The sequence below is a fragment of the Nyctibius grandis genome, unplaced genomic scaffold (genome assembly GCF_013368605.1).
Source record: "Nyctibius grandis isolate bNycGra1 unplaced genomic scaffold, bNycGra1.pri S41, whole genome shotgun sequence".
Classification (NCBI taxonomy): Eukaryota; Metazoa; Chordata; class Aves; order Nyctibiiformes; family Nyctibiidae; genus Nyctibius; species Nyctibius grandis.
The window spans coordinates 138,145-154,475 of record NW_027167475.1 but is presented as its reverse complement, the minus strand read 5'-3'; the positions used below and the strand labels follow the sequence as shown (position 1 = coordinate 154,475).

Here is a 16,331-nt window from a genome sequence, read left to right as displayed (position 1 = left end):
TTGAACCATCTTTATCTCGCCTGCCCAAGTTTTCGTGCTTAGCTGCTGGCCAGGCTCAAACCACCAGCCAGTGAGGAGTTTTCCTCCTCCCTCCTAGTCCGTGACTTTCACTTTCGGTCTCTGACTCACACTATTTCTCGGAATAGGAGAAGACGGACCAAGAGCACAGGAGAAAAGGCAGAGCAGGACCCAGGCTGCAGCAAAGCTGTTTCAGCCCAGAGCTGCTGACGAAGACGACGGTGAGTCCCTTCCCCTTATGCCCCCTCCTCTCTGCTCACCCTGCTGTTAGCACCCTTGCGCAGGTCGGTTGTGGAATGACTCCTGCTCCCAGCAAGCGACAGGGACCCCAGCAAATGACATGGACTCCAGCAAGTGACAGGGACCCCACCGGATTGGAGGAGAAAAAGATCAAAGGTCTAATTGGGCTCTGGGACAGAGCAAGAGGAACGGGTGGAAACCCTCACCTTGGCTTTGCATGCAATTTAGACTTGCCTAAGCTTGGGCCCTATGCACTAACCTTTCGTCTGCTCCCTGCTGAGCTGGCAGTGCCCATGACATGAGAGGCAGCCTCTTGTCCCACACTGGCAGCCCCCTTGGTGTTCTTGGAAGAGGACAGGGCTTGTGAGGTCCTCAGAGAGGATTCAAAGTCCAGACGTGGGCAGTGTCTGTGGAGCTCGGTGTTGCTGGAGCAAGTGCTGGGGCATTCGGGAGGTTGCAGTGGGGCAGCTGCAGCCGTTGTGCTGCCTCTGTGTCCGTGGGGTTTACTGGTACCTGGCAGGGGCTGGGTCATGGCTGGGGGTTGCGTGGTTTGACCCCAGCTGGCAAGTAAGTCACACATAGTCGCTCGCTGACTCCCCCCTCAGTGTGATTGGGAGGAGAGAATCAGAAGGGTAAAGGGAGACAAGTTGTGGGTTAAAGGGAGACAAGTTGTGGGTTGAGATAAAAACAGTTTGAAAGGTAAAGCAAAATCTGTGTGCATAACCAAAGCAAAACAAGGAATTCATTCACTCCTTCCCATGTCCGGGACAGCAGGGCTCCGTCACGTGTAACTGTTACTTGGGAAGTCAAACACCATCACTCTGAATGTCCCCCCCTTTCCTCCTTCCTCCAACTTTTGTTGCTGAGCATGATGTCCTGTGGTACGGAATATCCCTTGGGTCAGCTGGGGTCAGCTGTCCTGGCTGTGTCCCCTCCCAGCTTCTTGTGCACCCTTTGCTTGTTTTGGCTGCGATACAGATAATTATCTTCATAGCAGTTTGAGGCTGTGTGGGGCTGTGAAGCGGATGACAGACGCCCTTTCCTTCCCCAGAGGGGAAAACGAAAAGATAAAAGGGCGAGAGGCTTAGGGGTTGGAAAGTTAAAACAGTTTTGATGGGGACATGGCTGTTATTTTGTTGATCACCGCTATCGGGGTCTGTCGATGCCCATCTTGCCATTTAATCCCTAAGAACTGTATATCCTGTGCGGGACCCTTGACTTTGCCTCTTTGTATAGCAAACCAGCTTGCAGAAGAATTTGCATTATTTTCTCCCCTTTCTCAAAAACTGCTGCTGCTCTGTCACCACATACAACGATATCATCAATGTACTGCAAGTGCTCTAGAGCTCCACCCTTCTCCAGTGCACTCTGGATCAGGCCTTGGCAAATGGTAGGGCTGTGTTTCCACCCCTGGGGCAATCGATTCCAGGGGTACTGGATACCCCTCCACGTAGAAGCAAACTGTGGCCTGCACTTTGGTGCCAAGGGAATAGAGAAAAATGCATTAACACTGTCCGTGGTGGCGTACCACTTGGCTGCCTTTGACTCCAGTTCACAGGGAAGTTGGAGCACGTCTGGCACGGCAGCGCTTAGTGGTGGCATAACCTCATTTAGGGCATGATAGTCTACAGTTAATCTCCATTCTCCATTAGGCTTCTGCACTGGCCTTATTGGACTGTTAAAGGATGAGTGAATCTTGCTGGTCAGTCCTTGCTTTTCTAGTTGTCGAATCAGTGTGTGGAGGGGTTCAGGGAGTGTCTGTTGATACGATACTGTGGTCGGTGACCTCTTGTGTTAGCGATTGGCACCTGCTGCTCCTCTACCTTCAGCAACACCACAAGACAAGGATCCTCTGAGAGGCCAGGCAAGGTAGACAGCTGTTTAATGTTGTCAGTCTCTACAGCTGCTCTACCAATGGCCCATCGATACTCACTTCAGCCTCCAATACTGATAGCTCTTGAGATCCCCCCGTCACTCCAGAAATGCTCATTGGTTCTGTCCCTGTATGATTTGATGGCATCAGGGTGCACTATGCACCAGTGTCTACCAGGGCTTTATAGCCTTGTGGTTCTGCCGTGCCAGGCCATCGGATCCACACAGTCCAGTAAACTCTGTTATCCCTCTCCTCCACCTGGCTGGAGGCACGGCCCCTCTAATCCTGTTTGTTTGTGACTGGTGGGGAGGGATTAGAATCCCATCTATGCTGACTGGAGATCAGCCCAGTAGAAACTGGAGCAGCCACCTTCCTGGAGAAACCCCCTCCTGTATTTGTTTTACCTCGCAAGTCATGTCCTCGTGCCCATAGAGCACTATTGGGTTTTCCATCCCATCTGCTCACGTCCTCTCCATAGTCACACAGGGCATGCCACAGGACACCTCGAGGCATGTTCTGTCTCTCTTGGGCCAGTCTTGTGGAAGGGCATCTTCTCTCAATGGCTGCGATGTGGGTCCATGCAGGTGGCGAGTAGGACCTGTTCTCCATCTCAGGCAATCTCTCAAACAATCTATCAGTCAAAGAAATTCTCAGATTGCTTCGTTAGTTTTTCTACAGCTGAGACGCACGCCTGTAGGGGAGGGGAGAGGCTGTCTTCATGCTGTTGTATTTGGTTAGCCACATCACCCACAGCTGGTATCTCTCCCTCTGCTCCCCAGACCAATAGTGACAGTGTGTGGGCATATGGCGATGGGGCACTCTGCACCAACATCCGCAACATAGGTCGGCTGCACGGCATTTCGTCAGGGTCTGCAATAGTTTGTGGGTCACTATAGATCATCTCCTGCACAGCCAGCTCTCTCAGGTACCTGACACCTTTGTCCATGGTGGTCCATTTACTTGGGCGGCATACGATATCGTCCCTAAAGGGACACCTGGTCTTTACGGCTGACAAGAGTCACCTCCAGAAGCTGAGAGTGGACACCCTCCCTGGACACAAGCCACAGGGGCAGAGAGCGTGACCCTCGTGGTCCCTCAGATTTAAACTGAGTATCACGTGGGTGGGATGGAGTACCCCGTTGGTCTGGTTTGGGTCACCTGTCCTGTCTGCTCCTCCCCACAGGTGCGACACTTTTACGGTCCTTTCCTTTGTGGAACAAACACACCCAACAGGGACCCTGGTTTCCATGGCCACAAGCGTGTGTGGTCAACTTCAGAAAGTACAGTCACTTAAAAGAAACTCAACTGAAGAGTCTGTCCTAGTCCAAAGCAGGACACAAGTATGGGGCTGTGTTTTTAGATTTGTGCAGGAAACAATGTTGACAATGCAGAGATGTTTTTGCTATCACTGAGCAGACCTTACACAGCGTCAAGGCCCTTTCTGCTTCTCACACCACCCCACCAGCGAGTAGGCTGGGGGTTGTTGTGGTTTAACCCCAGCTGGCAACTAAGCCCCACACAGCCACTCACTGGCTCCCCCCAGCAGGATGGGGGGAGAATCAGAAGGGTAAAAGTGTGAAAACTCATGGGTTGAGATACAGACAGTTTATTAATTGAAATAAAATAAAATAATAATAATAATAAATTGTAATGAAAAGGAAAATTACAAAGAGAGGGAAATAAAACCCAAGGAAGACAAGCGATGCAAATGAAAACAATTGCTCACCACCACCCGACTGATGCTCAGCCAGTGCCTGAGCAGCAGCCCCCGGCCAAACTGCCCCTTAGTGTTAGAGCTGATCATGACGTCCTATGGTATGGAATATTCCTTGGGTCCATTGGGGTCAGCTGTCCTGGCTGTGTCCCCTCCCAACTTCTTGTGCACATCCAGCCTCCTCGCTGGTGGGGGTGGAATGAGAAGCAGAAAGGCCTTGACATGTCCTTTCCGTAGTTCTGGTGTGACCCTCCCATCATTCCTGTTGTCTAGAGCCCTGTCTGAGGCCATTGCTGTGTCCCACACCCATTTTTGCATGATTAACCACACAGCAAGCTTCAAACTGGTGTTCAGGACATAATGCAGAGTACTCGCATTGTCCCACTGGGCTTACAGAAACTGAGCTATTTCTGTCACCAGGCAAACGGGAAGGGGCCATGCACGTCTGCTAAGCAACAGTATTGCCTTCACAGCATCACTTGCGAGGGGCAAAAAGAGGAGGTGTGGTGGAAGGAATTTGGTGCAATGCATGGTTTGTTTGGAAAAAAGAAGTAGGATGATAATGACTGTCTCTGTTTGGACTGTGGGATGTCTCCACCTTGTTAACCAGCCTGTCTCGCCTTCTCCTCTGCAGGCCGTGCTCGCTGTCAGCAATGGCTTCCAGAATCCTCATGCCAGTGCCTGTCTGCCTCATTGAGAACAGCCAGAGGAAGGGGCTGGTGGTCCAGCAGGAAGCCCTGCAGGTGCTGTCAGAGGTCACCCAGCCTGTGGTGGTGGTGGCCATCGCAGGGCTGTACCGCACTGGCAAGTCGTACCTCATGAACAGGCTGGCTCGTCAGAGGAAAGGTGAGGGAGGTCCCAGCCTGGGATGGCCAAGGGACCTGGGTTTTCCTACTCTGTCTTTAACACTGTTGAGCCCTTGCGTTCTCCCCACAGGTTTCTCCCTGGGCTCCAGCGTGCAGTCCCACACCAAAGGTATCTGGATGTGGTGTGTACCTCACCCCTGCAAGCCTGGACACACTCTGGTGCTGCTGGACACTGAAGGACAGGGTGATGTGGAGAAGGTGTGGAAGAAGCAGAAGGTCCCTTTGTGCATTCCCAGCACTTTGTGGAAGCTCTTGAGGGCCCAACCACGGTGATCAGAGTCAAGGTGTTTCCACCGCCCCTGGTGGCCTTTGGCCTGTGTGCTGGGAAGAGCCAGAGGCCATGGGGAAGGAGGTCGGGGTAGATAAGTTTGACAGACCCTGAGAGGTAAGAGTTGAGGTTAAGGCCAGCTACAGAACGACATGGAGATGGCATGGGGATGGGTCTCTGCAAAAACTGGTCTTGCCATGGCCTGTTGGTTAGGGGCATTCAGGGTGTGGGGATTCGGGGCTTTGCTCATACTTAGGGGGTGTTGTTGGTAAGAGCCAAGGGTTGTTGTTCCAGGGAGACAACAAGAACGATACATGGATCTTTGTGCTGACTGTACTGCTCTCCAGCACCCTGATCTACAACAGCAAAGGCACCATTGACCAGCAAGCCATGGACCAGCTGCAGTATCCTTGGTGGGACAGCAGCACCAGGGGATGCCCTCCTCTCCCGGTGTGGTGGGCTAGGAGTTGACAAATCCCAGCTCCTCAAACAGCTGCACAACCTTCTGGTAGTGCCCAGTGATGTGCTTTGAGTCCTTAGGAGTCCAATGTCATGGACCTCAGAGCTGAGGGTTTTTCTCCCTCCTCCCTCTGGTGGTTCCAGGCCATTCTCTGTCCCTGCACAGTCTCCTCTCTTCCCCATGAAGTGCTGAGTGGTTACAGGATGGCGATGCCCCTGCATTCAGACCTGAGGTCCCTGTTTCCTTAGCCAGCTCTCCAGCTATGTGGTGAAGCTGTCTGAGCATATCAATTTGAAAGCAGCACCCGAGAAGAGTGAAGATGAACTGAAGGATTCAGAAAAATTTGTCCTCTTCTTCCCGACTTTTGTCTGGGCTGTCCGGGATTTCACACTGCGGCTGAAGTTGAATGGGAAGGAAATCTCTGAGGACGAATACTTGGAGAACGCACTGAAGTTAAAGGCTGGTAAGGGAATGGTGCTGTGCTGCTGGAGATGTCCAGCCTCAGACACAGCAGCATTGGAGTGTAATTCAACAACAGCCCAAGCCTGGTGAACTTGCTCCATGTCCTCTTACCCCACAGGTAGCAGCCCAGAGATCGAACGCTACAACCAGCCCCGGGAATGCATCCGCCAGTTCTTTCCAGGTCGCAAGTGCTTTGTTTTTGACCCACCGGCAAGAAAGAGGGACCTGGACCACTTGGAGGAGCTTCAGGATGATGAGATCTATCCTGAATTCCTGCAGCAGGTGGAGAAATTCTGCAGCCACATCTGGGAAAAGTCTCCACCTAAGACCGTCCGTGGCGGGCACTTCGTAACAGGGAACAGTGAGTACTGCTATGCAGAGGGTTGGATGGGCAGCAGCTCTTGGACCTGTGTGTGGGGCAGGATCCAATGCAGAGTCAAATGAGGCAGGTGGGGAAAGGGAGAGCTTTTGTGCTGGCTGCTGTCCATAGCGCTGGACTTGGAGCTTCTGGATGTTGCAGGCAGGGTGGGAAAGACAAAAAGAAGTTGAGGAAGAGTGTGGGAGGGAGGCAGCAGGGATATGGCAGGGCCCAGGGCTGAATGGGAGCCTGCGTTTTGTTCAGGCTGCAGATGTCTCATCCTTGGTCCTCCTTGGCAGTGCTGGGGAAACTGGCAGAGACCTACGTGAAGGCCATCGAGAGCGGGGCAGTGCCGTGCCTGGAGAGTGCGGTGGTCGCCCTGGCAGAGATTGAGAACACAGCAGCAGTGAAAGCGGCTGTGACGTTGTACCAGGATCTGATGAAGCAGCGGGCGAAGATGCCCATGGAGACTGTTCAGGAGCTGCTGGAGCTGCACACCAAGTGCGAGCAGGAGGCACTGAAGCTCTTCATGGCACGGACATTTGAGGATAACATCTGCTATTTCCAGGCAGATCTCATAGTAGGTGATCCCCAGCCCAGCCAGAATTCCCCCAGGGACACCATCATCCCCTTAGCTCTGGGAAAATAGCATGGGCCTGGGGAACAGGGATCTGCCTGCCTCCTGCCAGAGGACACTGCTGTGTCCTCTCCACAGGACACTCAGTCCCAATGCCCGCTCCCACACACTGCAGACTGGAAGCTTTCCTTGCTGTGCTCCCTCTTCTGCCTGGGTTCTAAAGCTCTGCTCCAATGGGGACGAAGCTCAGGCCTGCCCGATCTCTTGCTGCACCCAGATGTGTCTGTGCCCTGGCTCGAAGCCTGTAGCCTTCCACACCTCCCCTGTGCTGCTGACGAATTCTTGTCCCTGTGTTTTGTGAAGCCCGTGGTCCCTGGCATGCTCTCTGCCCCTGTGCACCTTGGTGCAGAGATGTCTGTGGGTGCAGAAGGCCCTCCCCATCTGTCACCTCCCAGCTGATTACCCCCCAGACTGGAGATCCCAATTCCCATGTTGACCTGGCTTGATTTTTACCTAGCATGAGAGTGGTGGATGCAGCTCAGCCTGGGCTGATGCCTTCCCTCTGCATCTTTCCGCACAGCGCCAGGTACAGCAGGTCAAGGAGAAGTTCTGCACGGACAACGAGCAGGCGTCCCGTGTCAAGTGCGAGGCTGCTCTCAAGGACCTCTCCCAGGACATGGAGAGACGAATCAGAGATGGTGCCTACAGTGTGCCAGGGGGTTACGAGCTGTTCAAAGGAGACGAGAAGGCACTGGTGGGGAAATATCGGGAACTTCCTGGCAAGGGAGTGAAGGTAGGAACAAGAGCAGCTCCCCTTCAAGGGGAGAGGCTCCATACCCCATCCTCTTCCCACAAGATACCGTTTCTCCCCAGCTGCTCTTTCTTCCCTTGACTCCTCTTCTACCCGTGGTCCTCCAGGCTGATGCTGTCCTGCAGGAGTTCCTCCAAAGAAAACAGGCTGTGGCCAAAGTCATCCTCAACGCAGACGTCTCCCTGACAGAGAAGGACAAGGAGCTGAAAAGTAACTTGTGGTCTGGAGAAATGCCACTGCCTGTAGAGGGGCAAGCATGATGGAGTGGGACAACAGGACTCCTTGGGGGCTTGTGCGCTCAGCTCCTGCCCTTGCAAGACCCTTGTTTCTCTGTCACCAGGTGAGCAAGACCGGCGTGAGAGAGCTGAGCAGGAGAGGGAGGTCCAGAGGAAGAAGGAGGCAGAAGAGAGGCAGAAGGTGCAGGACCAGTTACGCAGCTGCGAAGAGCATGAACTTCAGCTGAGAAAGAAGCTGGAGGAGAGCTGTGAGAAGCAGCTGGAGGAGCACCAGAAGATGATGAGCCATAAATCAAAGGTACCAAGTGGGAGAGTGCAGGGGCCAAGATGTGGCTAGCAGCAAAGAATGGCAAAGGGATCCCAGCTGGGTCCCTCCCCTTGCTCCTTGGTGACAACCTGCCTGTCTTCACAGGAGGAGAGTGCATTGCTCAGAGAGGGCCTCCGTGACAAAGCCAACTACATGCAACTGGTGAACAGGAGACTGGAGCAGGAATATTGCACCACCAAGAATAGCTACATGTCCTGGATCAACATAATGATATCGATACTGATGGGCTTGGTATCTGTAGTATTTAGCTTTTTGAAGTAGTGGGGGATCTCTCTCAAATACTTTAACGCTCCTATTGTAACAAATTAAGAGAGGTGTGTAGTGTCCCCACGTACAATTGTGAGACAATTTGAAAGCCCTTCATGCAAGATGCTTGCCATAGAGTGTTTTCATGCATGCCTCCTCCAGAAGATGTTCTCCCCTTCCCTCCAAGAGTACCTAGTCTCTCACTTCATCTGAAGGCCCGGGGAACATCAAAAGCCAGGGTGGCCTGGGGCACAGAAAGGCCATAATGGCGGCAGGTAGGTCTGGGAGCATTTTGCCATGCTCAGAACATGCCATTGGGGGATCTGACCCACCTCTTCTAGAGACCTCCTCACCAGGGCTATGGGAATCATGCCTGAGAGAGCTTTAAGCTCACATCCTAGGGTCACACTTAATGCAGCAGCATGAAGTAGCATGGAGGTTGGGAATAAACAGGAATCCACGTGGTGAGCACTACGTGGTTTGCTTGGCATCAGCCTTGGGCAGAGTGACCCAGAAGGAGTGAGCCCATGACCCAGGGAGCAGTGGATGAAAGCCATTGTCTGCTATGTACCTATTGCCACTCTGGTCCTTAGCAAGGCTCTTCTCACTTTGAACCTGTGAGGGAGTTCTCCCCAAAGGGCTGTTCTGCTCTCTGTTCACTCACCCCATCTCCATGCTGCTCCCCCTTTCCTTTCTTCAGACCGAGAACTCTCTGAGTGCCCCTTCCCAAGGGTGTCTGTGCTGACACTGCAGGAGATGGCTGTAGAGCGTTCATGGGAGGTGTGTGTCCCATTGTACTGGTTTTGGCTGGGATAGAGTTAATGTTCTCCTTAGACGCTGGTGTGGTTCTGTGTTTTGGATTTCTTGATAACACACCCCTGTTTTAGCTCTTGCTGAACAGTATCAAGACCTTTTCTGCTTCTCACCCAAGGGCGAGTAGGCTGGGGGTGGGCAAGAATTTGGGAGGGGACACAGGTGGCACAGCTGACCCCAGCTGACCAAAGCCATATCCCAGACCATATGACACAGTGCTCAAACAATAAAAGCTGATGGAAAGAGGGAGGAAGGGAGGTTGTTTGGAGTTATGGCCTTTGTCTTCCCAAGCCACCATTACATGTGATGGAGTCCTGCTTTCCTGGAGATGGCTGAACATCTGCCAGCCGATGGGAAGTAGTGAATGAATTCCTTATTTTGCTTTGTTTGCGCACATGGCTTTTGTTTTACCTATTAAACTGTGTTTATCTCGAGCTATGTGTTGTCTCACTTTTACCCTTCCTTTCTCTCCTCCATTCCACAAGCAGTTTGGGGCTTCTCTGTCTAACAGCTTTCACCCGTAACACCCATGGACAAAGGGGTTTCCGTCTTCCCTACAGGGATTTAAATCTTCAGCTGCACCGTGAGAACAAGCAGGGACACCAACTGTTGCAGTACCGTGAAGGTGTAGAGGTTTTTGAGTTCCTTATGGCCAGAGGGGCTGGTCCAAAGGCAGTCACCCCAGTGGCAGTAGCCCCTGAAATGACTTCCCTTCTGTGATGCCAATTTGTCGTGGCTGGGCAATTTAGACCACTTAAAGAACCACCGCCAAAGGTATCAGCAAAAGTGGTTTTATAGAAATATGACGTTGTGAAAGTGCGATTTAACAAAGTTCAAGACAAGGTTCACTCTATTACTTACTGCACAAAGTATCTGACACTGATTCAGAACTACCAATGCAGAATCAAAGTGTAGCAATACAAAATCAAAGTTGCCAATACTAAATCTTAGTGCACTATAATACCAGGTTATGTGTGACATTGGTCACTCACCAAAGATCTGCAGTTGATAAGAGGTCTCTCTGCCTTGAGGAGTAAACTCAAGAGGTGTCCCAGCTCAAGGGGAGATCACCACCATGCAGGCAGCTGCTCAGCACAGAGAGCTCAAAGAAGGCTCGCTCAGGCTGTCATACCAGGTCCTACACTTGGGTCACAGCAATCCCATGCAACGCTGCAGGCTTAGGGAAGAGTGGCTGACAGATGCCCATCTGAAAAGAACTTGTGGCTTTTGCTTGACAGCCATCTTAATATGAGCCAGCAGTGTGCCCAGGTGGTCAAGAAGACCATAAACATCCTGGCTTGTATCAGAACTAGCGTGGCCAGCAGGGCAGGGGAAGTGATCGTCCGTCTGTATTCAGCCTGGTGAGGCCGCACCTTAAATCCTGGGGTCACTTTTGGGCCCCTCACTACAAGAAAGACATTGAGGTGCTGGAGCGAGTCCAAAGAAGGGCAACGAAGGTGATGAAGGGTCTAGAGCACAAGTTTTACAAGGAGTGGCTGAGGGAACTGGGCATGTTTAGTCTGGAGAAAAGGAGGTTGAGGGGAGACCTTCTTACTGTCTACAGCTACCTGAAAGGAGGTTTTGGTGAGGTGGGTGTTGGTCTTTTCTCCCAAGTAACAAGCGATAGGATGAGAGGAAATGGCCTCAAGTTATTCGGGGGAGGTTTAGATTGGATGTCAGGAAAACTTTCTTCACTGAAAGGGTTGGCACGCATTGGAACAGGCTGCCCATGGAAGTGGTGGAGTCACCATCCCAGGAGGTATTTAAAAGACATGAAGCTGTGCACTTCAGGACATGGCTTAGTGGTGGACTCGCCAGTGCTGGGGTAGTGGTTGGACTTGGTGATCTTAAAGGTCCTTTCCAATCTAAGCGATTCTGTGATTCTGTGATTCTAACAAAACTACAACTGGATGTAACATCCCATTCAAAGCTCCACTTGCTGTTGGTGACCATCAAAGGTGGGTTTCCCACTAGTGATGTTCTCCATCTTTCTTCACTCTTTCTAGGATGTGGTGTATGCTCACCGCATCATGATGGACGGTAATCAGGGTTCTCTGCCACTTGTTCCCAATTCCTTTTAGCAATTGACTCAAGTCATCATAGAATCATAGAATCATCGAAGGGTTTGGGTTGGAAGGGACCCTAAAGATCATCTAGTTCCAACGCCCCTGCCATGGGCTGGGGCACCTTTCCACTAGACCAGGTTACTCAAAGCCTCATCCAATCTGGCCTTGAACACTGCCAGGGAGGTTGCTCTGGGCAACTTCTTCCAGTGTCTCACCACCCTCACAGCAAAGAATTACTTCCAAATATCTCATCTAAATCTTCCCTCTTTCAGTTTAAAACCGTGCCACCTCATCCTATCACTACATGCCCTTGTAAAAAGCCCCTCTCCCACTTTCCTGTAGCCCTTCAGGTACTGGAAGGCTTCTCTAAGTTCTCCCCGGAGCCTTCTCTTCTCTAGGCTAAACAGCACCAACTCTCTCAGCCTTGCTTCATAGCAGAGGGGCTCCAGCCCTCTGGTCATCTTTGTGGCCTCCTCTGCACTCGCTCCAACAGCTCCATGTCCTTCTTATGTTGGGGCCCCCCAGAGCTGGACACAGCACTGCAGGGGGGGTCTCATGAGAGTGGAGCAGAGGGGCAGAATCCCCTCCCTCGACCTGCTGGCCACGCTGCTTGTGATGCAGCCCAGGATACGGTTGGCCTTCTTGGCTGCAAGCGCACATTGCCGCCTCATGGTGAGCTTCTCCTCGACCATCACCCCCAAGTCCTTCTCCTCAGGGCTGCTCTCAATCCATTCTCCGCCCAGCCTGGATTTGTGCTTGGGATTGCCCCGACACAATCGATACAGTCTCAGGGCTTTCATCAGGATGTGTGTCAGAATGACAAAGATTTTGTTCATTGTCAAGACACATGTCTTGGGCCTTCATGGTATTATTGTCACCGAAATTGGGAATATAACTCCTTAGCACTGGGTTTAGCATTAATGAGCAGGCGTTACTTTTATTCAGCCGAGGGACGTGGGGGATCGCTCCACCTAACATGTCCACCTAGGGACAAAATCACACTCATTATATACATTATAGAAAAATGAATATTCATAAAATTCCTGAGAAAAGCCCGCCTACTCCAAGAAACCTTATGCATATGCTAATATATTACGTAACCATCTTTGCGCATGCGTACTGAATTGGGGATGGGGTCTTGGGCCTTAATGGTATTACTTTCACAAATAAATCATTGCTGTTCCTGTACAACACGTGTCAACATCAACGCTTTGCCAGTTGTTCCTGTTTTGTTGGGCCTATACTCTATAGAGTGTAGAGTACAGTCCCAACTGTACAAGGTGCTTAATCCCAACGCAATGATTGGGTATATGGTCTCTACTGAAGCATTGCGTATTGTCAAAACAAAAGCTGTGGCTTTACTGTTGCTGGTGTCCTAAGTGAAATTAACCAAATACCACCAAGACTGGAAATCCTTTTGGAATGGAGTTGCATTCTAACAAACTACCTTTCAGTCTCGGTGGGTGAGGTGCTCTCATCGCCTTCCCTTGTAATTGCTGTTACAGTAGATTGCACCCATAACTGAGAGCCGTGCATGGCACAGAATCTACTATAGTTACCGTATGGATTAGCATAAACAAAAGAAGTGAGGGTCTCCACTCCATGCATCAGGCTTGTTGATGTGTACACTGAATTTGATCCATGCTGGCAGTTATCACTCCTGCAAGACGGATGAGCAACCTTCCAATGGCTAACCCGATCTCCAGGGGAGGTGTGCTGGTATCATCCCCAGTATCGTTCCCAGAAAGAGAAAACAACACAAATGTCAGTGGGGTTTTTCCAGACAGGTGACCCCCTTCTACTGAGTGGCTCAACTTGCTTAACTGCTTGGACTAAAGGCAGACGTCCCTTTTCCCACTCAGAATATCTCTGTTCTGTCTCTTTAAATGCGGTCGAGCTAAACATTAAAGGTCTTTTTGTCCCGTTTGCCTGGTTTGGAGTAGATTGCAGTAAATATCTTGTTCTGCAAAACCCCATTCTGCTATAACAGGGTCACAGGGGTGGTACTGGCCCCAGCGACTGATATATGTTTAATCCCTGTATTAGAGTTTTGATTCTCTCTTCATCTTCTGGCTTCCATTTCCGTGGATTTCCCTTTCATAAAAGTGAGTATGGTGGGGAGTAACGACAGAAAATCCAGGTACGTGTTTCCTCCAGTACCTGAAGTACCCATAAATTGTTGTAATTCTTTCCTAGATTGGGGCATCTGCAGTTGTTCTATTTCGCATAGGGTGTCTGGTGGAATTGTTGCACTACCTGTAATCCACCAAGTACCTAAAAATTTTACTTTATTTGGTCCCTGGCATTTTTCACTCAGGACCTCAGTTTCTGCTTTATGTAGTGCTTGCCGCACTGCTGCTGCCACTCCCCCCTCGCTTTCCTGTCAGGGAATTCACATCCTGAGGAAGTGGGACTGTCTGTAAAAGTTCAGCAAGCGCAGCATGAGCAATTGTGGGTGAATGTTTATACCCTGTGGGAGTCTGTTGAAGTTATATTATATACCTTCCCTAGGAAAAGCAAATTTCTTTTTATCCTCCTCCTGCAAGGGGACCATAAAGAATATCTCTCTGACATCTAGCTCTGCCATCCACGGGTGTGCGGCTGCTCGGAGTGTGGCTGTTAACGTTGCCATATTGGGTACTGCAGCTGTTAGTGGAGCTGTGTTGGCATAACAATACATGATAATATATTATTATGCTGATAATCAATTGTCAGGTGCCATCTCCCATCCCGCTTTTGGACTGGCCACAAGGGTGAATTGTACAGGGGGTGGGTTCTGGAAATAATGTGCTGTTTTTCTAAATCTGTTATTACGTCTGACATTCCATTTCATGCCGCAGCAGAAATCACACACTGTGCTACATTGGTAATTTCTGGGCTGTGCAGAGTACACGCACTGTAGCCTCACAATTTCTACTGGGGTTGGGGTTGGTACTTGAACCAAAGGACCACACGCTGCTGTCTGACAGGTGCCAGTTTCGTCCAGGCAAAACATTGAAACTCAAAGTATTTTCATTCTGTTTTTTAACCGCAAAGCGAGTAGAGGGCATGCGCTTCTCACCCGGAAGACATAAATTCATTTTTGCGGTTTGAAAAATAACACTTGCTCTGTTTACCCTGGTGAATTTAACGCTTTGCCATCCAGGCTGCATACCCAGCTTCTCAGCATCCTGTTGTGTTAGCATTGAAATTTGTGCTTCTGTGTCTCTTAGAAATTTCAGTCGTCGTCAAGGACCAACTGGAATCAGAGTGCAAGTGCCTCCTTCATTTAGTGGCTTTAAAATTGCATAATGTACAGTGGTGGGTATCACACCCAGTATCATACTGTGGTGGGATATCAGGGTATCACCAGCTTCTCCTCGTTTGTGCATGGCTGGTATGCAGGTGGCTTTCGTGACAGCAGTGGCGAGCTCGCTTAGGGAATAGATGGGAATTCTGCAAGGTTCACCTTGTTCCAAGGCATCTATTCCCCCAGCCCAGCAGGCTACACTACTGGTGATGACAGAATGGGCTTCATTCACTGGGTCAGGTCCTAGGTTTAAGAAAACTCCCTGACCCCAATGACTGTTTGCTTCATCTTCACTCAACTCAGTTGCTGCCACTCAGGCAGACACGCCACAAGTATCCAGTTTCAGTTTCACCCGGCTTTCTGCTTGTCACGGTTTAAAGCTGGGCCAGCTACTAACCCGGTGGCAGACGCTCTCTGTTAACCCTCTCCCCCCCACCCTAAGGAAAAGGGAAAAGGGAGAGAGTCTTACAGGTTGGAAAGTTAAAACAGTTTTAATAAACTATAGTAATGAAAAAGAGTATAATAAGAATAATAGAAATAATCAAATATATACAAATATATACAAAACCAAGATCGAGAGCTTGGAAATCCTCCTCAGGCAGAGTTGCTCCCCACAGCACGGGCAGAGGGGAAAATGCAGTAGCTCCCCCTGCCATTACACCTGCAGGCTTTTAGCTGGAGAATTGGCAAAGCTGGTACCAATCAGTGGGAGACAGGAGGGCCCGTCCCTCCTGGGCCCCACCTCCAGGAGGCGGTGAGTTAGTGATAAATAGGAAAGTGAGAATGACGTGTATGGGATGGAATACCTTGTTGGTCAATTCTGGGCCACCTGCCCCATCTGCAACTCCCTGCAGGTGTGACCCCCCTTCTGCTCTTCACTCGTAAGCAGTGAGGAATTTAGCAGTGACCTTGGTTTCTCTAAGACTAATTGGCCTGGTTTGGGCCAAACCAGGACACTGCTGTATTTCTCTTATAAGTTTGCCAGTTGTAACACATCCCAGGGATTGGCTCATATAGTATGTTGCTGAGCAGCACCCCAAGGTCCTTCAGAGTATTCTGCTTTAATGATGGGTTAAGCCTCATATTCAGGGGAATCTGAGGGGAACAGGGGGTCATAATTTCCCTCATCAGAGTCAACAGGATCACCTCAAATATAACCATCCCAATCCTCTGCGGACACTCTCAGTTTCCTACTTTACATGGGGCTAGGGGGATGCGGGACCCGCACGAGCATCATCTCAATCATTTCTTCCAACTTTTGTTTTTTCTACTTTTCTTCCTGTAACTGCTTCTGTAGCTGCTCAGTTGGCAGCTACAGTAACAGCTCAGCTCCTTCCTGCCTTCTATTTCCTCTCTCAGATCTTCTCTCTCTCTGTTATTATATTTCCTGTCCTGACAGGCAGCTTCTAGGCAGGTGCCTAACATCCTACAAAGAATTCCTTTTCTCTTAACTTCGTAACATTTCCTCTTGCTAATTTTAATTTTTCTTCGATTGTGCATCTGTCACCAGATTCCACAACTTCCCTGGGCAACCTGTTGCAGTGCTCATAGGAGAAATGATCCAGTCCCGTCATCATCTTCATGGCCCTTTGTCGGACTCTCTCTAGTATGTCCATGTCTCTCTTGCACTGAGGAGCCCAGAATTGGACCCAGTACTCCAGCTGTGGCCTCACCAGTGCCCAATAAAGGCGATCACCTCCCTCAAC

At 50.5% G+C, this 16,331-nt stretch overlaps 1 protein-coding gene across 1 annotated transcript; it reads left to right on the top strand.

Annotated features, from left to right (window-relative positions):
- Positions 1-141: 141 nt before the first annotated feature.
- LOC137677229 (guanylate-binding protein 1-like) lies at positions 142-9,704 on the top strand. The gene is made up of 11 exons (XM_068424509.1): positions 142-239; positions 4,480-4,691; positions 4,782-4,909; positions 5,274-5,383; positions 5,700-5,902; positions 6,020-6,262; positions 6,559-6,839; positions 7,417-7,629; positions 7,755-7,857; positions 7,988-8,181; positions 8,296-9,704. The coding sequence occupies exons 2-11, from the start codon at positions 4,499-4,501 to the stop codon at positions 8,470-8,472; spliced, it is 1,845 nt and encodes a 614-aa protein (XP_068280610.1). The 5' UTR covers positions 142-239; positions 4,480-4,498; the 3' UTR covers positions 8,473-9,704.
- The last annotated feature ends 6,627 nt before the right edge of the window (positions 9,705-16,331 follow it).

Bases quoted from the DNA above. Each gene is read 5' to 3' on its own strand.
- LOC137677229 (XM_068424509.1), top strand. From the start codon at position 4,499: ATGGCTTCCAGAATCCTCATGCCAGTGCCTGTCTGCCTCATTGAGAAC. The intron at 4,910-5,273 runs GTGTGGAAGAAG...TTGTTGTTCCAG, and splicing joins GACAGGGTGATGTGGAGAAG to GGAGACAACAAGAACGATAC. The intron at 8,182-8,295 runs GTACCAAGTGGG...CTGTCTTCACAG, and splicing joins TGATGAGCCATAAATCAAAG to GAGGAGAGTGCATTGCTCAG.